We start from the raw sequence: 26,697 nt of genomic DNA on the forward strand, positions 1-26,697 counted from the left end.
GCCCGGGGCGCGTATATTAGGTCGTCGGCAATCCGACACACAACGAAAAAGAGGAAGAGGGGGGATGGCGGGAGAGGGGTAGGGGAGGGTGACGCTCTTATGACAACAGCCCTCGGCGTTGTTCGAAATGGTCGTCGTCGACGGTCCGCTTGTAACAAGCGTGCCTCTGACACCTCGCAAGCGGAAGCCAGCTGTATACAGCTTCTGTGTTACGAGACGGAACCGCCTTTGTCTTTGAGCAGAAGCCTTCAGGAATGCAACCGGTGACACGAGAGGTCTTCAAAAGAAGAGATGAAGGAGATACGGTGGCGGGCATTCGGAGACAGCAACGCTTTGTCGGTCGCACGCTTGACGAGTGCAAGATATGAGATAGAAGAGAGAACGGTAGGAGCTGTGGAGTTGGTTGTCGTGCGGGCTGCTCTGCGCGCCTTGTCAGCTGTCGCCGTCGAAACGCTACACTGGAAGCAGTGGATCAACGCGAACGCGTTGAAACATGCTCGCTGAGGCATTGTCAACAAATAATTTGGCTTTTATAGGGAGAAAAAAAAGGGAACAGAGCATAGTCTAAAGACACTCTTTACAACTTTCTGTCAGCCAATCTCTGGTATTCTCTTACACAAAAAAAAAATATAATTTCTGGAATTGCATGACTGTCTCGTCACCTGATCGTGGCAAACTTTCTTAGAAGACGGTTAAAAAAAAGAAGTAAATTTCAATCGACACATTTGCTCCGTTTCATTATCCCTCGTAATAACCGCCTGTTCAGCCGTTTACGTGATTCCCAATAGAACATGTTCAATATAAAGGAAAATCAGAGGGCTATGATCAATAACGGAAAACCGAATGCGCATCAAGTACTTGCCGTAACAACAAACAATTTCAAATATTGCAAACGAAGAACGACGCAGCAAGCACGTATACACCAATGAATAAGTTAATCTACGGAACGAATAGGCTAGCGCAAAGTAATAAATACTGCATACACCAGTGACAGCTAATTAGCTTCGTTTTGTATTGATTAAGTGTCGCATAAATGACTAACCTTCAGCTAGCAATTTACATGCCTTAAATTTTCATGCTTTCACCGCACGTGCCACAAACAAAACCTTGCTTATCTTATTCACTGACGCTATCTGCGAATCTAATGCTCTTAAAGCAAAGTAATATCATTGTAAGCAAAACTAACTCCTTTCAAGTTTTGAACGTATAGGCCGAAGGTGGCAGTCACTTTGGCTGACACTTCAGTAAGGTTACGGACGATTACAAAGAAAACATGTTGATGCAAAGTTGTTTTCGTCGACGCTTCGTCCCTGAAGGGGTCGTGTATCCGGTTATCCCCTTTGTATGATTGATCGCCTTCAGCGGACGTCGCACTTATTTACAGATCCCGTGCAAGGCATCACGTTGCTTCCAGTAAGAGCAGAGTGAAAGGAGACGGCTGCAAAGGTTGATTGATCTTTGCAAGAACCTTAATTGAGTACGGCCTCACTATTTCTGCACAGGGTCAGTATAGTTACACAGTCTTTAATAACATAGGCAGAAAAAAAATGCAAACGCTGTATAAACTAACATCTTCACAACTTTGTTGGGGTTTAACCTGGTCCAATGTTCACTACTTTAACTATGAAGCCCACCGCTGTCAGGGCATTTCAAAGTTCTCTCTCATCTTGACGACGTCTCTCCCAAAGTTACTGCTCCAACTTGTCATAAAATAAGAGTACTTTTCTCGAGTTTTCAGATTACAACTAATTTGACACAACGATCGACATATATGACCACAATTATGCGTTCAATACAGTTGATTTTACGAAGATTGAGATAAAACTGAACACCCTAATTTAACATGTGGACGATGTTGACTACGTGGCAGGTCGCTACGATGGCTTCAGCGAGTATAAAGATGTAAATATACTGCGGTGAAACTCGGGTTTATTGTGTTTTGACTGCTTCACAAGTCCGCTTTCAGAGAAACAGAAAAGCAGAAAGAAATAAACGCTTCATAATGACTGAAATGATCAATACAACGCGTAAATTACAGCACTGTGGCGCTCAACTTAACTTGCAGTTTTAATTCTGAGAGTATGACGAGCTTTCGCGTGTGATTAAGAACGCCTACAATGATTATCTGGTGCTTTCGATAAGTTTTGAAAGAGGCACACGCTAACTGTGACACTCTTGTCCCCGAAGCTACCAGCTCGCCCGGTTGCCACAGATGGCGTCCGATTTTTCTTTTTTTTTCTTTTTTTTTCTTTTTTTTATCATTCTAAACAAAATCAACTTGACTACTTATACTGAAACGTTGCGTTTTTCTTGTGTTCTTGATTCCGTAATTGTTAGTACTTTCGAGGCAAATTTTGCGGAATCGCATTCTCAATACCATGCTCAAATACTCGCACCACGACATCGGCATGTCAGCTTAGAACTTCGCCGAACCAGAAGAAAAATAAAGTGACTCACAGCTACCGCTTTCCACGTGCCGTCTTGTCTTATTTTGGCGTTACAGGAACGTGTGGAAATCACCAAAGAAAGTGTCAACTGAAGTAGTCAGCACTCAATAGCGCTAATGTCGTCTCACAATGCATATCAATAAATAACTAGAACGAATATATCAGTTCGGGCTTTGGGCCATTTATGTTCAGTATAGTCGAGTATAGCCTTTACCATAAGCTGCTAGCCACTCTGCTAACCAAGCGTTGAGTTCATATTGAGTTCATTGTCGCCTGTGAATAACGCTGCTCGGTAACACGTACTTCATTTTTTAAAAGAATTTTGAACACATTTGTGCGCTTCGTAAAGGTTTGCTGCGTTAATAAAACTGGACTTATTGAAATACAGTCAATTCTACTCATAACAGCACTAAGCGGCTCACGCTTATTATGCACGCCGTATTATCCCAGGTGTTTCAAACTTTCCTGCTCCACAAACCTTCCCCTTTCTATAATCACTAGAACAATTTATTGATTGTCGCCATTTCTTATCGAATTAATAAACTCCCATTCATTCGATAATTTAGCCCACGTATTCTAGAACGTTCAAACCAGCCCTCATGCCTCGACTCAAGGCAGTGGATTACAGCGCCGCGCCTCGACAGAAGTGGTCACTGGACTTTAATTCGCTCCATAACAGTTCTTCAGCGTATACAGGAGCTTATGGCGTGAGAATCGTAACGCCCTTTTCAGTCGAAAGGCGGCGCTGTGCTCAATTCGGCTGAGTGGAGGAAGAGCTTTGAGTCGAGGGCCGTTTGAGAATACGCATGAAAGTATAAAAGAGAACACGGTGAATAAACGAAGCCGTAACGAAACTTTATGAAGGTATAGCAATAAAATGATAAGAAAGCGCGATGCACTATCAGTCGTCGCAAATGCTGTGCTAGAACAAACAAATAATATGACGAGTTTCTCTAAAAAAAAAAAACATATGTGACAGTCCTCTGCGCGTCATTTCTTGTAATGACGGACAAATTTGCCGTACATTCCCAGCATCTGGCACTGGAAGAGAAAGAAATACGCACCTGAGCTTTGGAACATCAGCTTTACACAAACAATCGTTATCAGTGTATGCGCTCAATGTTTGAGTCTCCTCCACGATTCGTATTTTTCGCAGGTGGTGTGCAGCGTTCGAGACTGCTTAGAGGACGCCCATCGAAAAGCGTACTCTAATTTATTAATGTTTATTTGCATTCTTTGGCCCCTATACCTTGTCCTCAAACAACAACCGTCGCCTATCTTGCGTCGATTCTCTTTAGCACTCATCACTTTCTTGTCAGAAGCGCTATATGTCAAGCTGAGACGACCGGGCCGCTCATGACCTGAAAGTAGCGGGAGCGCAGCGTTAAAAGGAAGGAAATGAGCACAAGATGAGTGATAATAATTGTTTGAGGACAAGACAAGCCTCGAAAGGTGCGACTTTTTTTTTTCCTATAGCGCAGTGCGCGTTTGCCAAGCATGAACGGCCCCTCGCGTTCGACAGACAGCTAAGGCTTCATTGTAAAATACGGATGTAGCAACATTTCCATCATCACGCAATCTCTAGCGCATGGCCGACGCCATGCAGTGGTTATCGCTGCTCGTCCGTCATGCCGAACCAAATCTCTACGGTTCTGGTTAAATTTCCGGACGCTGATACAACAAAAACGAACTCAATTTCCCGGTGGGCTCACGCACTCCACCAGTATACTTAGTTGATACATGTCAAAATAAGAAAAAAAAAAGGAAGGACGTCGACCAGGAACGTGGTATTGGACGTATCGGAAGTATCAGCTCCCACACAGAAGTCTTGTTCGCAAGCCTCTAATACTTATTTACAACACCTTCTTGGTCGGCGTACTTCCCTTTGGCATAAATCTACCCAACCAGACGAATGTCGCCAAACCCTGCATCTCATACTCAGCGGAACGCTGCGCTGCGTACGCCCTTTCACACAGGCAACTTTCGAGTGTGTTCGAGTCAAGTCAAATCAGACTTAATGCAGATGGAGAGCTGCTAAAAGTCCTCTTCAAGCCCCTTTCATTTATTTAGTGTTACAGACGCTCGAGTTGTTCAATGCCAGCAGATTTCAGTGAGCTCTAGTAGATTTAGGTGCAGGTTAAAGAATCCCAGGTGGCCGAAATTAAACCGGAGCCCCCCACTACGACGTGCCTCATAATCAGATCGTGGTTTTGGCACGTAAATCCCCAGAATTTGATAAATTGAGTTTAATTGAGGGTTGAAACTGAATACATGATAATGGTGTTAGTTCGCACGGATACTAAGAACTCCAGATTTCTCAACCTGTATTCCATACAGTGATGGTGCCGAAAGCGGGTCAAACTACAATCAGACGGGAATCATCTCTTGCAGCTACATCCTGTGGCGCGCAAGCATCTGACTAAGCAAAACGAAACCAAACAAAATATTGTTTCCCGATCAAAGCGTACTAGCTGAGAGGCGAACTTTTGTTTCCATAGACACCCGTTATACTGTTGGAACAAATAAGATATAATCGCTCAAGGATGGCTTCTTGTGGCATCCAGCGGTGAAAATGCGATAGAAAGGAAGACGGGCATAGCGCTATTATCAACTGAGCGTTTTAAGTGCGAAGCACTTTAGGGGCCCTGGCTGTGGGCGTCTAATGTGATGTCATGTCGTCGTGGTCACGCCCAAAAATAAGATCTGCCGAAAAATAGCGTCTCGTTCACTTGGTATACACCAAAATTGGCATGGAAGGGTACCAATGTGTAACTAACATGACTGATAGGTCATGACATCAATAACATCACATGTTCGTCGGTTAAGTCACTATTAACGATAATAAAATCACGTGTGACACATACCGGCATATGCGGGTATGAGCCAGGTATATGCGGGAATTAGCAGAAACTCGTGAAAATTGCTTCCGAAACGCCAGTCTGGTACCAGCGCAGCGCAAGAGAGGGTGCGATCACTTGTGCAAGAATAGCGCAACCGATTCCTCCTCACTTGTGCAAGGATATATAGCGCAAGAATAAAATAAGGGAAACACCGGTCCATCACTGCTTCGCACTTCCCCAGGTTCCACGTTAGTGGAGCTGCATTAGCGCTGGATTTGAACTACACAAGCGGAGAACTTGACCAGGATTGGATCTACATTAAGCACAGGATTTGAGCAGGGTTTGAACTACACAAGCTCAGGATTTTTAATATTTTTTTTATTTTTTATTCCCCCCCCCCCCCGATTTCTGTTATTTAATTAAAAACCTCACTTGACAGTCAGCGCTGTGTCCGTCTTCCTTTCTGTCGCATTAATTTTTCTTCCCTTTTTTTTTTTGCGCTGCCTGCATCAAAGAATGGAATGCTAACTCGTACAACAAACCATCATTCTCAACAATGGCATCATAAATTTATTTCGACCACAAAGAACATGTTTAGCAACAAAAGCTGCCCGAACTCATACAGCAGGTTAATGACGTCACGAAACCAGGATCCGAGAGCTATGCTGCCGCTTATGGGTGTTCACGCTACTGCACCAAAGTGTACTGGAAAACGGGTTCGATGTGCTAGCCTACAGACCTCCACACCACGCGACTGCATTATCAAGGACTGCTGACAGCCCATACGTTTAAGGAAGGACGCCGACGAAGCTTGGCGCGATAGTGCTGCTTGAAAAGCGTGTTTTGCAATGGGAGCGATGACCGTCTATAGAAGACGCTACATAAGGTAACGTGCAAGCCTGTTAGTTACCTAAAGGGGCTGATTACGCGCACTGAAGGCAAATAAGATATAGTTTCCTGACAAACGTTTACTAGCTCAAATGCGCATGTGCTACTCTTGAGCTCTCGTGTCTAAGCGTGACGTTATATTTACAATAAAATTATATTCTAGAATTCTACGTGCCAAAACCACGATAAGATTATGAGGTACGCTGTAGTGGGGTACTCCGGATTAATTTAGACCACCTGGGGTTTTCTAATGTGCTCGTGGAGCTAAGTAGAGCGCTCTTTCTTTCTTTTTTTTTTTTTTTTTTTGCATTTCGCACCTATTTAAACGCGGCCGCTGCGGCCCGGGTCGAACCAACGACATTGAGGTCGTTCTTTTTACACCACAGCGGTACGTATACCATGATAGATTTGTATTTCAGAACTATACGCTCAGTTTACTTTAAGTAAATGACGTGTACTCTTTAGGCCGACGCGAATAATGTGTGCAAGACAGTAATCAAAGCGCCAGTTTTCTCTCACCTTAACAAAGGCCCTGATTAAAACGTAGGGAAAGTGCAGGAACTGCCGCACAGTCTGCCAAATAAAAAAGGTAAAGCGGAAAGAATGAGCTGCTCGCGTGTAGTCGTCACTTGCCAAATAACAATTCATTTGGGACACAAAAACGCATATCCGTAGAAAAATGTACCAAGGCCTTCTTTTTTTCTTTCTTTTTTTTTTTTTTTTTTACTGGTCGAGTATATCGTCTTGTATTCCCGTCCATAGTCTGAATAAAAAAACCTAAACCACATCACATTATGTCGTATATTTCGACATCTTAGCCGCTTGGCCGACAACCTCTGTTCACGCACTCGCCGAATTGGAAAAACGAAGGCCAGAGTGGATGTGAATTTCCCGAAAGTTGGTGTAAAGAAAAAGAGCATATTGTGGGTGCTTAACAGCTTCACAAGCTTCACAGCTTCGTAACAAGCTTCACAGAGTGCGCTGCCTGTCAGTTTATTTTCTTATGTTTTTAAAGTCTAATGCGCTAAAATTGTTGGGTCATTTATTGGCAATGACACCTGAATACTCCACCGATGAAAAGGCTCAGGAAGCAAGAATATACACTGAAGTAATCCAAATACGCAAATGCGGCTGAGTCACTCAATGAATTCTTCAAACGATTGTTTACCTATATAATTAATTAATGCATCCGTTCAATAATTATTTAATTAGTCGATTGATTAATTGATTGATTGACACGAGAAGTGATTGGATGTTTTAGGGCTAATTCGACTAATATAGCAAATCCATTCCCCTTAAATAAGCGAACTGATCGCAAGTGACCTCCAAGCAATAGAAAGTCTACGAAAACATCACCCATGCATGATGTACTAACGACAATTCTACAGCGTAAGTGTGAAGCGAGCGCCATCGCTTTTACTGGAGGCGTGATTTCAATTTTTTGAACACGATACACTCCTCTTCTGTATTGGCTTGCTCAAAATCAGGGGCTTCAAGATAGAAATGATAGAAATATGTGTGTGTTTTGTGGGAGCAGAACGTCGTCGCTCATTTGTTCTGCACACTGCATACATTTGTCATGTTAAGACCCCTTAGGGGCTCCTCACTAATAACACCTTCAGGACATTGATATATACTTATGTATAGCAAGTGTAGTATAGCTAGTAATAGCACGTGTGGTATGTATAGTACTGTCGGGGCTATAATACTTACGGGTGGCTCTAGAAGAATCTTGTACGGATTCTCCTGCGAGGCAAAACGAAAGAAAACATTACAGCACTGGGCAAGCAATCTCACAGAATGCTTTAAAGGGCCGGACTACGGTGGCTGAGAGCGATGAGCCGTCATGTATATCGCGGGAAGGCAAGGTCTGAGCATCGACTGAGATGGCGATCAGTTCATCCGGCCTTTGGACATGTTCTAATATCGGCCTCGTCGTAACATCGGCCTCGTCGTCACCGCAGAACCGATGGCGCTACGGATCATCCAGCTTTAATTATGTTAAAGCTTACGTAAAAGATTACAAGCGTGACTTCAATGTTTCGCCTGAATCAACGGTTGCCTACCCACTGCACATCTTTCATGTATACGCATTCTTTTCTCACGGTGGCCTACTACAATCGATCAGTCCTAGAGCAAGTTTCACTGCGTCACCACTGCCGCAAGAAAACATGGGGGCCCGACAGCCACCCGTAGCCCGGGATGCGAAACACGGATACGGATACGAAGCATATGCCCACGACAGGAGCGCTATCGTTTTATCTGCCGCACGATAGCTCTGTTAACATGATGTCATTCGATCCTTGCTGAAACATGCGCACCAAAATCCCGCAGCTATCATTTTCATGAAAGTACCTCCACATTAACATTGAATTGAATTCTGGGGTTTTACGCGCCGAAACCACGACTTGATTATGAGACACGCCGTAGTGGAGGACTCCGCATTAATTTTCACCACCAGGCTATCTTTAACGTGCCCCAAATGCACGGGACACAGCCGTTTTTGCATTTCGCTCCCATCGAAATGCGGCTGCCGCGGCCGGGATACTTGATCCGGCGACCTCGTGCTTCGCTGCGCGACACCATAGCCGCTAAGCCACCGCGGCGGGTCGTATACTTCGAAATTATAGGACATCTTCTGGGAACGCATTTTACAGAGAAAAAAGTCGCAGTTTCGCCCGAAAGACGAAGCATCGATTGCGATAGTGAATTAGTGGACAGCTATACAAAGTAAGGATGGTAGTTTTATCGGCCGTATAAACTTGTAAACATAGGCACACTAACTAAATTAATAAGCATGATGTCACGCGCGCACAAGCAAACATGAACGCATCTCTCTCGATGGCCGCGGAAACTCGCTGTCAAAACGCTGGAGTGAGTCAGCGCGGCAGCAACAACGAGCTAATTGAGCTTTGTGCCGGCGCTCGCGTCAGCGCGATCTTATCCGCGAAAGAACATGGAGGCAGTTCCACTCTGCCCCCGCCGTAGATGGCTTCCAAGATACAGCCCCGCGGGCGGGCTTTATGTATATGAATCCGATTGTTTTTATATGAATTCGATTGAGCACGGTTACAGTAAATAATTCTGATGATAACAACAGCGCAACAATAAGAAACGTACCTGGTTGACTGCCGACGCCACCTCTGTTGCCCGGTGGCTGCTGACGGCAGCGGACAGCTGCTTCGCGGCGCTATCGTCAAGCACAGCGTTCGCTGCATCGAGAACATTCGTGGCGTCAGGACACAGGGCCAGTCCCGCGCAGATAGATGGTCCAACGGGCCCCGGTGGCTGTTTCGGCAGTTGCACGACGACGGTTTTCTGAACGCACAAGGCGCGAGTCTTACTCTCATGCAAGTCCAGGCAAGGAACAGCTTCGGTATTCACTGCTTCGATCGCCGAAGCTATAACAGTATTTTCAATTTCCAGGCAAAAGTCTCTTTTTTGTTCTTTTTTCAATTTATACCTGGCTGTTCTGCCGAAGAATGAAGTAAACGTTTGTACGAAGTCATTGCGCAAGATTGGAATAAATAATCGGTGCCTAAAGCTTCCGCGCAGAAGTGGTCCCACGTTGCACAGCTAATGTGCGGACGCCAGTTTCCAAGTACGCATGCCTCAAGTTACAACACCTGAAGTCATTCGTTTCCAGACATAAATAAGTTTTTTTGTTGTTGTTGTTTCCTTGCACGATCAATAGTTTCAGATTGTGTGCCAAGAGAAACATTATTTAGTGTGTGTCGGTTATATTTGTCCTGCCATGCACCTATAGAGCATGCGACTGCAGATGACCAGTTAAGCGTGACACATGACACACAACGGCACACACAAGCAAAAAGCACAAACACTCGGGGAATAACAGGCAAACTAAAGTGTTGCTCGCCAAGGCAGCGTATTCGGCACTGCGGGGCAAGTCTGCCAGGCATATCACGGTATCGAATCAATGCCCCACGGGGACAGGAAAAGATAACTTCTCCAAATCTATGCAACAACCGCGCATGTTTCCCGACATTTTGCGATATAGCGGCATTCCGGGCCTCTTTTAAGTTTGTTCCTTCGAGGGAACACCCGATGGAAGCAACCCAGAGATGCCGAAGAGGTGTCCGAACTTACGTTGATGACGATAATGGGCGGCGAGTAATTGGCTGACACGAAGCCGACGATAAGGTCGGCGCCCAAATCGAAGTAGTGCCACAGGCATCCGGCGTCCAGCATTTGCGGAGTCTTCTGCGTTCGTAAGACGTGTTCGCATTAATGCTATATGGCAGAATATGGTAGGCCGTTTAAGACCGTCGGCTTAACGGTACAAACACTGACCATTGTGCTCTTAAGCGGCGTTGTTCATTCATTCATTCATTCATTCATTCATTCATTCATTCATTCATTCATTCATTATTTATTTATTTATTATTTATTTATTTATTTATTTATTTATTTCACCCTCAAGCGCACATACATTTACAGAGGGGAGTGGGGTACATAATATAACAAAACAATACATCGAATGTAATAACATGTACAATACTAATAACATCTACAATACATATGAGGAGGCAATGTCAGACTAACACTGTGGAAAGTTCGCATAAAGGTAGAATGCGAGGAACAGCGCATAAAAAAATCCTTCAATTACAGTAGTGAGCAAAAAGAAATATATTGTTCATTCCTGTGAAAAATTTACTACATATATTTCTAAAATATCAGTTGCTGTTTTGTTTTCTTTTTTTAATGTCAAGCAGAGTGTGCGCTTAGCATTTTGTTTATTGGTCGTGCCAAAAAGCTTAATTTCCGACTTTGTTCATTTTATTGTGGTCACGGTTGTCTACATTTCCGAGTTGTGTGCGAGTGGATGTGGGTGCGTTTTTCTTAATTTTTTTCATTCACTTTCATCACTTGTGATATATTAAACCTACATCTAGCATGCCAAACCTTTCGCTCCGCTAACCTCTCTAGCTATTTTCAAAACTTATCTCAGCAGCGCGCACATATTTTCACATAACTGCTCGATCTGTTCGGTTTCCTTGAGGAACATTCTTCGAATACGCAAGTTGTGAGCACAATGGGTGGGTTATGCGGTGTTAATAATATAGCATGGCAGTAAGTGCTCAAGAGGCTACTGCCCTATGCAAGCGGTCAGGCGCTATGCAAGCGTAGCGCCAGCTTGAGCAGTTTAGCTCAGAGGATACTAAAGGCAAAATATGATATATTGTTTTTCACTACGTATACGCCAATTATGAATGTACAAGGCCTAATGAATTCAAGGAACGCGCTAATGCAGTAATGAAACCCGGTTATAGGCGTGAAACAAAAAAGGAGGGACACGTATATGATTCCGCGCGCCACTTTCGACGCGGGGAGTTCAAAAACGCATACCACATTTCGATTAACTGCACTGTCAAAAAAAAAAAAATCCCCTACGCTCTGCGCCTCTCTGGCTAATCTAGGCTACCGAAATAGAGACTCCATACTAGGTCACTTTTATTCGATGTTCAAAACTGTCGCACAATTCCTTCAAAAGCACAGGACTCTCAGGTACGACAACTCTAGAATAAAGAGGGAAATTTTCGCCTCTTCAGGATCAGTTTCGGCGAGCTAGCATTTACCCAACCGCCGTGGTTGCTTGGTGGCTATGGTGTTGGGCTGCTAAGCAAGAGGTCGCGGGATCAAATCCTGGCCACAGAGGTCCGCATTCGATGGGGGCGAAATGCGAAAACACCCAGTGTACTTAGATTCAGGTGCAAGTTAAAGAACCCCAGGTGGTCCAAATTATTCTGGAGTCCCCCACTACGAAGTGCCTCATAATCATATCGTGGTTCTGGCACGTAAAACCCCAAAACTTAATTTTTTAGCATTTACCCGCTGGTCAAGAAAAGCGAAGCAAGACACACGCTCTCCTCAACGCGCTGTTTCCAGCATGAAAGAGGGAAGACGTTGTATTGTGTAGAAGAGTAGCACTTGCTGTGTAGTAGTAGTAGTAGTAGCAGTAGCACTGCGTTGTGAATTCAACAATATCGTGGTACCTTGCGCGCACGCAGCACGCACGCACGCACACACACACACACACACACACACACACACACACATAACTATATACAAATGGTAACCATCATTCCTGGACACTCCAAAAAATCAGCCTCAGGAAAACATATAAGAGTAATTCATTACCATGAAATAAGTGTATGGCTATAGCTGCAATGGCACAGTTACATCACTAAATATGTAATAAAATACTTGGAGCTTGAAAATGCCCCAAAACTTTCTTTTCTTTGTGTGCGCGTACGTGCTGAAATCTAACTGATAAATTTGTAGTGGTGACCACCTTCCCTAAGTTTCTCGCCCTAAAGCCTGAAATTCGAGCCCCTATACCCGCGAGTTGCCCCAAAAACAAGTTTACGTGGATTACATACGACTCAAGAACGCATGCTCACTTCCAAACGTACAAAAAAAAACAAAAAAAAACACGAAAAACGCATTTACCGACAAAGTAATACAACCATACACACTGCAACTATGACTCACAGTGATGCAACCACCAAACATGAGCAAGTCGAAAAACATGCTTGCACCAGCCAGTCCAACCGTGATGTACTCCGACGAATTTTGGCTCACTGCACGGGAGAAAAATTGTAAATTTAGCGCTGTCGTCGTTTGGGGTTGTGTTTAAATATTGAAGTCAGCTAAATTCGGTGACAACCTAAGAATTCATCACAAGCTCTGCGCGCAAAACCACATAGCACCTGTTCTCGGTGCTTTGGCACTCCGAAACGTAGTTCCCGAGAAAGTTGTTCACCTCTGCCGTGACATCACGGCAAAGAGCTAATGTAATTATCTGGCGCATCTATACAATTTCTTATTGGACAGCGGTGTATTTGGCACTGCATTCTTATGGTTGCCGCTGACTATACTGTATCTTTCCACTCTGTCATGAAGTGTAAGTTCAGATGGAGGGTACTCATGTGACCAAAACTTGGTAACGGAGCAGCCCGCCAGTGCGCCGGAATATGGAAGTACAAACGAAGTCGGAATTCGCGCTTCAAGCAACCATAATCAAGAAGGCGGAAAAAGGTGTTGTTGTGGCGCATGACACCGGCACCTCTTCGACGACGAGTGCCAGCTACGCTACATCCTTTCACTATCTAAGCTTCCTTCACATTCTAATATAGCACGAACAGCTAGTAAGCGGGCTACGAAACCTTGCGTTATCCAATCCAGCTCAGCTCCTACGGCCATGCATGTGCATGCTGCGACACCTGCATCTACTACTGCTTTCTGGTCAGTAATTCCAAGCTTTGTCCTTTTAGCCGGGCTATATCAAGACCATCCGACTGACTGATCGTTCCCATCCGTCACCACTTCCCACCAGTGGTTTCGGATTTTCTGGACAGAATAGTTGGAAACACCAACAATCGAAGAAAAAAAAAAACGAGCTGCAACCCGCACCTCAGGCATCGACAAGCAGCGCTCGAGCAACGTACCCAGCCAGCTCACGTTGTGTACGTCCGGAATGTAAGGAACCACTGCTGGCTTTGCAAGAACACCTTGGCTTCGGGCACCACCACGATGACCACGTTGCTGCCGTTTATGAGCTGCGAAGCACAAGACAGCGCAACTCAAATTTATCATTCGCGCTAGTCTACTTTCGTGTGCGTAAGGTGAGTTAATGTTTTCGGCTACCATAACGTCCTTCCCGTGGTTTGGACGATAACGGGGCACTGCTACTTACGGTGCTGACCTTTGGAGCCTAGTATAAGCGAGTTTCGCTTCGTTTGGATTAGATCACAATCTAATGAATGATGCATGCGCCCTTCGAGAAGAAATTACAGCTGAGTGTTCCGAGTCTGTTAACCCGTATCTGATGGCTGATGACACAGATAGATAGTGGCCGATGATCTTTCTGGTCCGAATCGGTCAGCATTTAATTTAAATGTAAAGTCAAGCGCACGCAAGGCTTGGTGTTTTTATTGCTGGCACCAATTTCGTCGCGCCAGCTACGAAGACAGGAAGACGAACGAAACAAGCATAAACTGAAAACCGCTGATCAATAACTTCAACTTCTATATGTTGATCAAACATGAGAGGTAACATTTAATCGGTATTCCAGCAACGATGGTCACAAGTGCGCGATTACAAACTTTCCTTGATGACACATGAGTTGGTCTCACGTCCAAGAATATGGACACGGAACATTTCTATTCTGAACAAAGATATCGTCAGCAGGAGTTTCATGTCGAAGCTGGACGCGGATGAATTGATCGATGGAAAAAAGGCAAACGCATAAATTGAGAACATTTGATCCCCGTGCACAGACAAATGCACCTTACTTTTTATGTTGTCTCTATGTCATCTGGGCAAATATCACTATAAAGAATTATCAAAGGGCAGAGCCGCTATTCCGTGATAATACAAGGAAGTAACACATCACCACCTGTGCCAACTTACCAGACAAACTGACTGTAAAAATGGCGCTCTGCCTCAAAGTGACTGTGCACATGTCATGAAACCTCTGAAATCCAAGAGAAGAACAAAGCACGTAAGCGGCACTTTGTTGCATGGAAACGTCCAACTTGCTTGCGTGTTTCCTCGTTCATCAGTCATTTGTCTCACGTCAACGCATTTTACCTCAGCACCATGACAATCATGTGTATTCATGTATCATCAAACAAACTGCCTTATATAAGGAAATCTACAACTTCAAAGTGTATAAATCGAAATTCTAGCTATGATCCTACGTGTAACAAGTGCGATTTTGACACACCTTTGGCCATTCAACCTCCTTGAGTACGAGTACAAAGTTAACATACAACTTCGCTCACATTATCAATGGACAAGTGCACTTAGTTGATATGACAAGCATGTATACATGATAATTTCAGTTACTGAGAACAGGCTCAGGGCCGGTATTCTGTAGCGATGCCTTTCCGGTAATAATGCCTTTTCGCGCTTATCGCGCTTTGTCAGTGGTCAGAGCGACAGTCCGCTCGCGTTATCAATGGGATCAGCCGGCCGTGAGCGGTGGATGATAAGACTAGAATAGAATAAGTCATAAGGCATCGCTACAAAATCGTGGCCGAGAAAGCCTTAGAGACATATCATTCGTGCTCAGGTTTTGAACCAGCTGGTTCCCAAAAAGTCGTACTACATATTAAAACAGAACGAAGTAACATACCTGAACGCTCTCCCATGGGAAACACTTAGCGATGAGGCGCTGCGAGAAACAGTATCCTGCGTTCGGTCCTCATCTTCCTCTTATCACGATGCACGCCACATACTTCGAAAAATGAATTTCTATGCGATGTGCCATCTCAATAAAAAGGTCACAAGTGCATGACTGTTGGAAAAACAAATTACACAAATGGAGGACGGGAGGGAAGGGGGGGGGGGGGGTGTAGGAGGCGAGAACATGTAATAATAAGAAAGATATTGGAGAGATCCGCATAGGAGATAAGAGATAACAGCCGCAGCGGTAGAGCTGTGTAGCAATTTATCTTCCAATTTGTCTTGTCACGTTATTCTGTTGTTTTTATTATTTATGTTTCTCTTTCTTTCTCTGCAAGCTGCTCACTTTGCCAGTCCATCGTAGTGGGAAGGTGCCATTGCTTAGGGGCAAGATCAGGAAGAAGCAACTGCTGGCTGAGCGCCGTCAACCACTCAGGTCAACTACAACAACAAGCGCCGTCTCCGGAAACAGTGCTGCGAAGTGTAACCCACGCAGTACTGGCACGCACCCGAAGGACTTGTTATCTGCAGCGTGTGTACGTAAGGCCAGAATTAAGAGCAATTAGTAAAGTGTTTCACAACTCTGACAGCGAGTTGGCAATCGTATATATTCCTCACAGCCAAATATGTTCCAAATACATGCACCGCATAAGCACTATATTGCGCATAAACGTGCAAATGCGTATATATCTGAATTATTCGCAGGAGCATCCAGACATGTGCGATACCTCTTCGAGGGAAGCAGCCGCCGTCGCTATCGTTTGCATGGTAAGCAGTTTTAGAGTTCCAGTATACAGAGAGCGACGCTTTTCCTTTAAAATCGTTAAAAAAAAGATATCGCTCTTACCGCTACTCCGTTCTAGCTCAAATTTCGCATCAAGATCACCACATTATGGTCAGATCGTTCTGTATTACACTTTCCACGGTCACTTGCCTAGTTCGTCAAGAAAAAAATGCGAATTTGCTTTTGTCTGTGCCTATCATGATGTCCACATCGTACTCCCAAGCGAGTAGCGGAAACCAATCTCGGACGTCTCGCTTTTTCGTAGAGTAAACGTGACAAGGGGACCTCATAGCTACTATGTTTTGTATATCACTCACGGCGAGATGCTAAGACGAAAGTAATTTAACATGTCTTTTTCTAAATGAACCTGGCATCGAGCAGTGCCAAGTGATAAATCAACGATTTGGACAATGAAATGTGAGCTGGTCGCGAAACTTGAGCAATAGTAGAACAGCGAGAAGCATAAAATCTTCTTTTCTTGTTTGTGGTTGTGTGTGTGCGTCTTTTTTGTTTAGGATTTTAAGAGAAAAACTGGGGTCTCTGTATGCAGACACAGGTGCTCTGCGCATGTTCATATTCCCCGAAGAGGAACCTGTGCCGGGGCTCTAAGCCGTTTAATTCTGCATATCTAACCCCTAAGGATGACATCTTTAATTCGTCTTGCTGATTATTCGTCGAGTTATTTATGGCTGATTACTAAATTGTAGTCTCCCAACCATGCTCTGAGTGCCTCCCTCTTCCCTCCCTCTTTCGGTTTCGCCCCTATTTACAGGGCATATATGCATGTAGAGGGCGAATGTTGCAGCTAGCAGCTGATATATAGCTCCGTATCCTTTGTCGCAGTTCATCAATGCCTTCAACGTGGCCTACGTGTTGAGGCCCGAGATAAAAGAGCAGCTCAGGAAGCAGTCCTGGTTTGCCTATGTTCCGGACGTACACGACTTGAGCAGCCTTGGTAAGCTGTCTATTATGTAAGTAAGTTGCTGATTAGGTAAGTTGCTGAGGTAGTTATGCTGGCAGGTTTGACTTTACATGAGATGTTCATAATTACAGTAGACCACCCGTCTTTGCTGCCCTCATAATTACGACCGACGCACCAAAAGACAAATAAAGGAGTAACATTTACCTCCATTTGTTATCCTTTACCCACTAGCCTAGCTTTCAGTGCATCTTCACTCGTGCTGGCTCCTTTGAGTATACCTGGTGAGAATAGAAATATACTGTTATCATATACTCGTGGCCAGGTCCTTTTGTGGTGCAGGTGAACAGAAACTGGAATCATACATACACAATTATTTGTATGAAATATACTACAGATGTTGCCTATAGCAAGAGACCTGCGGGTTACGTCGGCAAGCAAGAGAGCGCATAGCAACCGGTAAACATGCCCATTATGGCGGTTTCAGAATCCGACCCCACTGGACTCCTGCCATCACCGTAACTCGAATTTCGCCCAAGAAGTATAAGGCTACTGACATGATAGTTTCGACTCTTCATTTCTTGCACGGAATGAAGGCCCTATATCTCTAAGGCCTCGTGAAAAATACAAGCAAGCCTCAGAGTGCCCAAAATAATTTACTACAATAGCTTTTCTGCGGCCAGTTTTGGTTTCGTTTCGGCGGGACTGTATATGTCGTGACGTCATGGCACAAAAGTTGGTCACGTGAGAGCAGAACAGCACTCAGTCCGGCTCGCTCAGCCGTCTGCTAAGCTGCTACGTCGGGCCTCACAACGAGTAGCAGTGCTGCAGACTGCCGAGCCGTAGCGACTGCCGAAACGTTACGATGTTCTGCCCCCACGTTACCTTATTTTGTGCCATGACGTCACGATACTTAAACCTCCGGAGAAACGAAACCGAAAATGGCCGTTGGAAAGATAGCATGGCAAACTGTTTGGGTACTTGGAGGCTTACCAGTATTTTTTCTATAGGTTTGAGGTCTATGACCTTCAATTAACGAAGAAAATAAAAGAGTCGAAAATATCATGTCAGTATTCCTTTAACTAATATAACTAGTACCATGTGTCGAAGCGTTCTCGAGAATAGCCGGTTAGCTAGCTTTCAAGTTTATAGGTAAATAGTCGTCCGTGTACATTTTGGCATCGGTCTTGTTGACAGAGATGGCGACGCGACTAGGTTGTGTTCTTTTTTTCTTGATTTTTTTCCTAAGTTATTTCTTTCTCTGCAGTGGGCTCTGAAGCGTCGAACTACACCATGCTGGGCCTGGCCGTAATAAGCATCATATTTGACGCATTCATATTTTTTGGCTCAATGCAAGTGAGTACGGACAGTGAAGTCCACATGACTATACCGCACACTCACATTTTTACTGCATGCGGTGTTTGTTGTTACTCATTCGTCTATTTGTCACCAGGCTTTTCACTGCGACACACCATACCAAAAGTAAAGCAGTTAGGCCATATCTCAGTGCGTGTGATGTGTGCACGCGCAGGGCATCCCCGAACTACTAGATTCTGGATGCGTATGGCACTACTGCGACCTCGGAGCTGATTTCATTGTCGGCATGGCCTCGGCCAATTACACGAGACCCCGAGTCGTCCGCGTAAGTTCTCCTCGTACGCCCACGTCGATGTTGCTTGCGATAGCACGTTATGTCTAGCGTTTGCAGTCATTCGCGAAGCCTCTTGTTTGTCATACATGCCTCCGAGATGTGCGTACATCTTGTGTTTCACTCTCCATGGCAAGTTATACTCACTGCTCGCACTAGTTCGTGTCATCCTTGACCGAAGCACCTTGATTGTCTATGCCTAATCGCGCAAAAAGAAAAAAAAAAGGGGGGGGGGGGGGGAGCTGAAGAAAGTGGAGAAAGAAGCGAAAGTTCGCACGGTAATCTCAGATTCCACAGCCGTCATTCGCTGAGCGCGTGCTACGTGCGCGACAATTTCGCGCCGTAGCATACAGAACCATCATCAGGGCGCGTAGTATCTGCTTCTACATGGTTATCTGCTCCTCGTCAGCGCCTGTTCGACAACAAGCGCCTGAAGCGGTGATTGATAAGCGAGAGCACGTAGATGATAATGAAGCCTATAATAATAATAATAATAATAATAATAATAATAATAATAATAATAATAATAATAACTCTATTACACTAAGTTATCAAGAAACAGATCAACGGCACCAGCTGCAAGGGGGACCTGAACTTCCTATCACAAGTCCTTTCAGCCGAAGTCGTATGAGAAAAGGCTTTTATTTTAGGGGCGAAGCTCCTTATAGCGGCACCCGTTCGTCCCCGTCGTAGTGGTAGTAGTGTGTAACCAGTCTGAGAAAAATGAGAAACAAAATTCCGAAGTTGTGTCCGTAGCGCGGAATCGAACCAGGGACCCCTCGCTTCCGAGCGCGCGGCGTTAGCCCACTACGCCACGAAGTGGACATGGACACACGCACCACGATGGCAATAAATACCCAACATTAACGAAAGGCCGCGTTTCTAGCGCGTTTCTAACGCGTTTGTGCTAGCGCGTTACGGCCCGTGTAAGAAGCTGGTGTAAGACGCTGTGGCCTCTCCGCCTTACCTTCAACGCGTTTCGAACGCGCTGCCCAAAGCGGTGGCAAGTCAAGTTCAAGTCGAGGAGCGTTTATGAATATGGGGGGGGGGGGGGGGGTATACTCTCTCGGCAGTCATGTGATGGCGTCGGCAAACGCGGTGCACGTTCCGGCATGTGTAAATGGCTGCGTAAGACGCTGTGGCCGCTCCCCCGTACTAGAGAGTACTGCACGTTTCTAACGCGTTTGTGCTAGCGTCCCCTTAAGCGGGAGATCCGATGATTCCCTCCGGAGCTTCGCGCACTCATCATCATTCACCCCGTGGATATGCTGTGATTTTTTTTTTTCGTTTGTTGGTTTGTTTGCTCTTTTGTCGGTCACGCAGAATGACACAAATAAAGTGTGCCACTAATGCTTTAAAAATGTCCCCTAATTTGGTTTTCAGAAAAGAACGGAGTACGTCCCGAGACCCGTGCACGTATCCGAGGACGTAAGCCTGACATCACGCGCCCCAACTCTCGCTAATGCCAACACCACCGATAACCAGACAAGCCCTGACCACGGAAACTACAGCAGCCGCCAGGTCTTCACCTCGACAAACAAGCAGGATGAGCGGGTTGGTTCCAGTATAGGAAAGAAAAAAGAAAACTCACTTCGTACTATGCCCCGCGTTTAAAAAGGAAATGAGGGGGGGCTTTGAAACGAATTTACGGCTGATCTCCTGTGACTTATAGTCTCAAAACTGTGCGATTCAGCCATCCCCCCTCTCTCTCTCATATATATATATATATATATATATATATATATATATATATATATATATATATATATATATATATATATATATACAGGGTGTTTCACGTAACTTGAACCAAGGTGGTTAACCGCAACTGAATGAAACCAAACACAAATGGTTTGCCGTCATGTGGCGCTCCATAAAGTATTTATTATATTCCTCTGAATTAACTAAGATCCATTATGCAACATTTTTAATATTCAGTTTAGTGCCAAGCGCGTTTACTTACGTTGTAGAGGGGATTCAGGAACGACTGATACAATTTTTTGTGGCAACGTTAATGCCGCTTGGTGATTTTTAGAAAGCTGCTTGGCGTTCAATTAGAAAGCCAGCGAAATATGAAATAAAACCGCGTGGCTGCGCTCATGCTCTATCGTATTGCAGCGCTCTGAATCTTACCTCGAGCTAAAGAAACGTGCACGCGGACGGTGGCGAAATGAGCGGCCGCGGCTTCACAGTGCGTCAGCACCTTTGACGGTGGCACACGGAAAGGAAGCGCCGTCGTCGCAAACCATGTGTTGTTGGTTTAACCCAGCTACGGTTAACCACATATATAAAAGGAAGCAATTAAGTGAAAAATACCAGCAAGCATAGTTAGCTCGAACAAGCGTTCTGTTTTCCGCAACACAGAGGCTACTCCGAAAAGACACCGCTTACAACGAATCAGCATGGCCACTATCTGAAGCAGACGACGAGGGCAAAACGAAGGAGGTAAGACTCCAGTTCGAAAAACAAGAAGCAAACGCACATAAATTGTTACAGAAAGTCACTTGAATGACAAGGAAGTGCTTAAAAGGAGATATTCCTACACATGAGACTTCATTTGGAGCCGCAGATGTTACTTTTCCATGAGTTCGTGATCAACATACCGTCATCCCCTACCTCAGCAGCCAACTCAAGCCATGTTTTTCGCGCTAGTTCAAATAATTTGTTTTAATGAAGATATTTTCTTTTACAAGCTCATAAGGCAACAGCGCAAAAGTGCAAAAATACAAACGTTGCATGAGGTTAAGAAACAATTGTACGCATCGCTTTGAGTACATTCGATTCATTAAAGATTGGCTTCGCATAGATTCCAGCATCTGCGTTGCATCAGTATAATCTTGTGTAGTCTAAGTAGACAAAAAAAGGTTGTATTGGTATTTAGATCATTTAGTGGCATTAAGAGGCACACTCACTATTTATGCCCGCTCTCCTTCTCCAAGGCGCTGCGCCGTGCTCCCTAAAGGGTTGCAGAAAATAGCGCCTCTATAGTCACTCTCTTTGTCTCTCTAGGTGCGTAATCATAAATATTGCACGAGATTACGCCGTTGCATAGGACCGAGAAAAATAAACACACTTGTACATTACGCATCTCATTTAGTTATATTGCACTTAATTAACCACTTCACTGCAGCTTCGCTTCCCAAGATTTCAGCATGCGCATTTGATTTACAAAATGTTTTTTATTATTTTTATTTTTTGCATTAGTTAGGAGCAACTGGGTTGCACAACCGATCTAATACCTTCGTGGGTATTTAGCACACTCACGTAACGAACTAAAATATTATGTTGGTCCTGTTTCTTCTCCCTATAGCATTTCATGTCGAATGGCAGTGCTAACCGAGGTATACCTTTCTTCTTGCAGGAAATCTTGGCCAGCGTTTTCCTGAAGCCACCGGTAAGAATCTTAATTGCTCCGACTATTACGCGTAAACGCCGTGTACCGCTGGGTGGTAACGCACAGTTACTGTGAAACCAAGGAAAACGGCAATCGTGGCAATTACGGAACGTTTCTGTTCGACACATCGAAGTATAGCGTCTGCCCGTTTCACATTCACTTATTGTATCCAGTAGAAAGTAAATAGTAAATACTAGTATACAAAGTCTATATATACAGGATGTCCTAACCATCATTCACCAAGATTTAAGTATATTATACTGTTAAATGTTGTTTGCTGTCGCTTGGAGATACTCAGATTATTTTATGCATTCCACCTAATCACCTAATAAGTCTTAATATATAATGAAGCGCTCAAATATTATACTTATATAAAAAGTGGCAATGAAAAAATTGTAGTGTGTGTGTGTGTGCGTGTGTGTGTGTGTGTGTGCGTGCGTGCGTGCGTGCGTGCGTGCGTGCGTGCGTGCGTGCGTGCGTGCGTGCGTGCGTGCGTGCGTGCGTGCGTGAGTGCGTGCGTGCGTTGTACGTATGCAGTACGCGGTTATGTATAAGTAAGTACAAGTAATTTCCCCTATGTTGTCCTTGGTGTCATTGTGTGTTGGTTTCTTATGATAGGAATAATAAAAATCGGGCCGCTCGTTCCCTTTCTTCTCCTATATATATATATATATATATATATATATATATATATATATATATATATATATATATATATATTGGTAAACGTGGACTGCATTGTACTCTAATAGAGTGTTCTTCTTCTTTCTGGGGTTTTACGATTATGAGGCAGCCGTAGTGGAGGACTCCTGATTAACTTTGACCACCTTTGACCACCATGGGTACAACGCAAGCCCACGGGCGTTTTTGCATTTCGCCTCCATCGAAATGCGGCCGCCGCGTCCCGATCGATCCCGCGACCTCGTGCTCAGCATCGCAACGCCTTAGCTAACTGGGCCACCGCGGCGTATCTAATAGAGTAAATACTGAAGTTTACAAGTTTCAAGAACGCTTACTGAGCCACGACGGCCCAAATACGAAAATGCATACATTGAAATCCGTGACTTCACACTGACGTGCCGGCACTGAGGTTTCGTCGCGAAATTCAAAATATGGAACTATGTTTGATAAACTTTTTAGAGCGCAAACAAGAGACAAGGCACAAAAGGGAGGTCAAACACAGGACAGGCGCTATGACCTCCCTTTTGTGCCTTGTCTCTTGTTTGCGCTCTAAAAAAATTCATCAAGTATGCACCAACTAGGCCCACAGAAAGTTCTTCTAATGGAACTATGTTGTTCACTTTCTCTTCTAACAATCAACTCATTACCGCGCATTTAAGGAAAATAAAGATTTTTAAGGAATACTTTACCAATACCCACTGATTTAGTTTTATCTCTAGTGCCCTTTGAAATATTACGAGTCAATCTGCTCACGTATTCCCTCACCTTCTTTTGTCGCAGACGGTGCGGCAGTTTCTTCACTTCGGTTACGTCATAATGCGGGCCGTTGTTAAGGTGAGAAAGCTTGTCCGCATTATCGGCTTTTGAAAGCAGAAAGACGAGCATTTCTCCTGACTGACTCCTCCAAGCCTTATGTCTTTAGGTCTCGTTTGGAAGCTTTCTGTGCGGTTTCGTTAGGGCAACAATTCGCCAAATATTTAAATGTGCTGCCCTTACGATTAGGTGGGAACTAAGTTGACATCAAGTATACCACACATTTGCAAATCATTTATCTCCAATTTTCCATTGCGCGATTCTGCCGTCCCCCCCCCCCCCCTCTCTCTTATATATAGGGTGCTTCACGTAACTTGAACCAAGGTTTTAATAGAAGTGGTTAACTGCAGCTGAATGAAACCAAAGACAAATGGTTTGCTGTCATGTGGCGCTCCATGGAGAATTTATTATATTCCGATTAATTAACTAAGATCCGATGCCACCTCGAAGGTGGCACCTGTCGGTCGTTCTTGCATGTTTTCTTGCTTATACCAAACCCCTTCTCACTGTAACAGTGCATTTTTTTTTTGCGGAAGAGTAATTTACTGATACAGTTCAAATTTTAAATTTTCTCTTTATGATGCCTTTTAAGGGTGTGCGAATAGTGATTTCTGAGACCGAATCGAATGTGAATCGAATAGTGCCAGAATAGAATAGATTCGAATCGAATATCGAATACTTTTCGAATAATGAACAACCGTTATCACAATTAATCTAAAATGATGTTCGCATCCCAGTATTCTTAAAGTTAGCAAGTTTATTTCATTGCATAGTACGTTATGAAGCGTTGTTTATTAGGCGCACAAATTGAGCGTTAGGAGCAAGCAAGTACTTCCTTCCCATGCACAGGGCTCAGATGGCAGAGAGCCATTTTCTTGTTGTTCATGGCAGAGCCTTACAGGCCCTGCAGATCTCAGGTCAGTCGTAAAGGTGACGAAATAATTTGTTTATAATGGAAAATGAATGAATTATTGCTCTTTTTTACGGGTATCTTCAGGAACGGTGTCATAACGAATGCCAGGCTTGAGTACAAATAGTCCTTCGAGAATGCGAAGCTACTTGCATAGCCAATGGTACATCGACCGCGTGACAGCCGTGGCGTCAGCAGCTCTGAGCGACGTCGCTTTATGATTGCACTGATTTTAGAAACAAAGCCTCAAGTTTGAACTAACGTTAAACGAGCCGCACTTAATTTTTAGATACATTGATGTGGCTACCTAAAGCACTAGCAATGCATTTTACCTAAGTTAATTCAACCGTTTTTCTTCCTTTTCCAGTGTCAGAAGTTGGGAATAATTGTCTTCATAAGCCGGAGGATGAAGCATCAATCCGTGCCAGATACTCCGAATAAGCACACTGGTTGAATATGCTTGTGCTTGAACTGTTTTTACTTACATGAATGACCCTGTGTCTTCACTGCTAATACATTGCTATACTAATCTACCTGACGGCCTGTCTCCCTTCACTGTGGCAGTGTTGTGCTCGATATTTGCGTAAATTCGTTGCTTCCACGTGATTCGAGCGCCTGGATGCCAACTACGGAATTCTATTCTAGCTCTCGCTTTGTCTGAACCTTTAAACACCCATGACGCCAGCTGCGTCAGAGCTCTTTCTGCAGGTCGAGGCATGAGAAGTACCTACTGCGTCAACATCACCACACACGATCATTTTACTGCGAGCAGATGTTTACGCGACAGCCCACCTTCTCACAACATGGGAACGTGAATACCTGCGTGATATCTACGTCACCACGAACGCTGTTGTAACGCGTATGTTTATACCTTAAAGTGCCGGTGAGGAACCGTCGCTGTTGACGAGCAGTGTACGCTTACGTATACAAACTCATGCGTTAAAAACAATAAACCTTGAGACACTGCAGCGTGTGCTTCTGGGCTTTGTACATTAGACACGTCGTTCTAGTCAACGCACATGATTGGCGATAGGCATTGCCCATAGTGTCCACAAAGCCGGAGTTATGCCACTAAAGCATTTTGTTTGAGTAATACACCATAATTGTCGTTTTACACGACCAGAACGAGCACTCTGGTAGCACCCTGAAACAAGAAGTCGAATGTGCCATAAGCGTTTGTGAAGGCAAGTTTAATCTAGCTCCACATGAAAGTGTTATTTAGAGCAATTAACAGTGTCAACTGCATTTCTCCTAGAATAGAAACACTCTTCTAACTCTCAGAGTACAATGAAATAAATACGGTCAACGCTATTTAATTTTATATTTGCACAACCGTACATTTCGTGGTATTTCGTTAGATGTGTTCCGGGAACTTAGATTTGTGTTTCAAGTAAATACTTAGTTGACTCCGTGTAAGTGCTCCTTATCTCTGCACGGAGGAAAGAAAGCAAAATAAACTACATGCTTCCCTGTGTCTACTTTAAGTGCTTGTTGTAGTATGATTAACGTGGAATTGTTTAAGAGAGCTGATGTCTCCATGGCCTTTTTTTTTTTTTTCTTGTCACGCCAACAGCTTTTTTTTTTTTTTTTACATTTAGATCGGAACGCATTCTAGTCGTTGGCTATTCTTCCAGCAAGTAGGCCTGTTCGTATTTTTGGTATGCAACGTTAAGAATACAAACTGCATTAAATTAAAGCTTGGGTGCAAACACAAAACGCACAGAAGTAGAAAAGGTCTGTTGATGCCTTCCCTCTTCACTCTGTCTCCCCCCCCCCCCCCTCTTCCCCCCACTCCATCTGATTCCACAAAACAGAAAAAAACCGTTCAGGACAAAAGAGTGCATGTATTGTGATCGTTAACTATGTAGACACGGCGGTGGAGGATTGCGACAACTTCTTAGTTTCAGAAAAATAACGTAACTGGACAGTGGTTACGGGACTAGAAGCAAGGCTAGACAGTGGTCACGGGCCTATGTTCTCTAAGTGGGGAGCGGTATTGTTTAGGACGGTGTGAGAGGCGTATCGATCAGGGCCCCTCTCAAAGTCACTTTGACATGGTGAATTCACCGGAAAATTCCTTCAGGCAGAGTTTCCCAGGCGCACCTCGGTTCCGGGTGTTTTGTCCGAGCCTCGTACGATTTCGCCAACCTGTCATAATGATGA

The 26,697-nt window shown here is 44.3% G+C and overlaps 2 protein-coding genes across 2 annotated transcripts; one reads left to right on the forward strand and one right to left on the reverse strand.

Annotated features, from left to right (window-relative positions):
* Nucleotides 1-3,437: 3,437 nt before the first annotated feature.
* On the reverse strand, nucleotides 3,438-15,351 carry LOC125947516 (uncharacterized). The gene is made up of 8 exons (XM_049672385.1): nucleotides 15,336-15,351; nucleotides 13,645-13,755; nucleotides 12,689-12,777; nucleotides 10,283-10,396; nucleotides 9,296-9,493; nucleotides 7,889-7,921; nucleotides 6,695-6,748; nucleotides 3,438-3,488 (listed from the first exon to the last, which is right to left on the reverse strand). Exons 1-8 carry the CDS (start codon nucleotides 15,349-15,351, stop codon nucleotides 3,438-3,440), a joined length of 666 nt encoding a protein of 221 aa, XP_049528342.1.
* A 351-nt stretch (nucleotides 15,352-15,702) lies between these two features.
* LOC125947330 (uncharacterized) lies at nucleotides 15,703-25,570 on the forward strand. The gene is made up of 10 exons (XM_049671803.1): nucleotides 15,703-15,921; nucleotides 16,091-16,153; nucleotides 17,013-17,124; nucleotides 18,356-18,444; nucleotides 18,620-18,730; nucleotides 20,120-20,290; nucleotides 21,101-21,181; nucleotides 22,098-22,130; nucleotides 23,592-23,645; nucleotides 24,902-25,570. Exons 2-10 carry the CDS (start codon nucleotides 16,103-16,105, stop codon nucleotides 24,986-24,988), a joined length of 789 nt encoding a protein of 262 aa, XP_049527760.1. The 5' UTR covers nucleotides 15,703-15,921; nucleotides 16,091-16,102; the 3' UTR covers nucleotides 24,989-25,570.
* The last annotated feature ends 1,127 nt before the right edge of the window (nucleotides 25,571-26,697 follow it).

Source organism: Dermacentor silvarum, chromosome 8, assembly GCF_013339745.2.
Source record: "Dermacentor silvarum isolate Dsil-2018 chromosome 8, BIME_Dsil_1.4, whole genome shotgun sequence".
Taxonomy (NCBI): domain Eukaryota; kingdom Metazoa; phylum Arthropoda; class Arachnida; order Ixodida; family Ixodidae; genus Dermacentor; species Dermacentor silvarum.

Excerpts from the sequence above, each read along its gene's own strand:
- LOC125947516 (XM_049672385.1), bottom strand. Across the intron at positions 9,494-10,282 it reads CGCCCATTATCGTCATCAAC|AAAACCGTCGTCGTGCAACT; the intron begins GTAAGTTCGGAC and ends TTGTGCGTTCAG. Across the intron at positions 7,922-9,295 it reads TGGCGTCGGCAGTCAACCAG|GAGAATCCGTACAAGATTCT; the intron begins GTACGTTTCTTA and ends TTTGCCTCGCAG.
- LOC125947330 (XM_049671803.1), top strand. The coding sequence starts at position 16,103 with ATGTGCGATACCTCTTCGAGGGAAGCAGCCGCCGTCGCTATCGTTTGC. Across the intron at positions 18,445-18,619 it reads TATTTTTTGGCTCAATGCAA|GGCATCCCCGAACTACTAGA; the intron begins GTGAGTACGGAC and ends GTGCACGCGCAG. Across the intron at positions 20,291-21,100 it reads CAAACAAGCAGGATGAGCGG|AGGCTACTCCGAAAAGACAC; the intron begins GTTGGTTCCAGT and ends TCCGCAACACAG.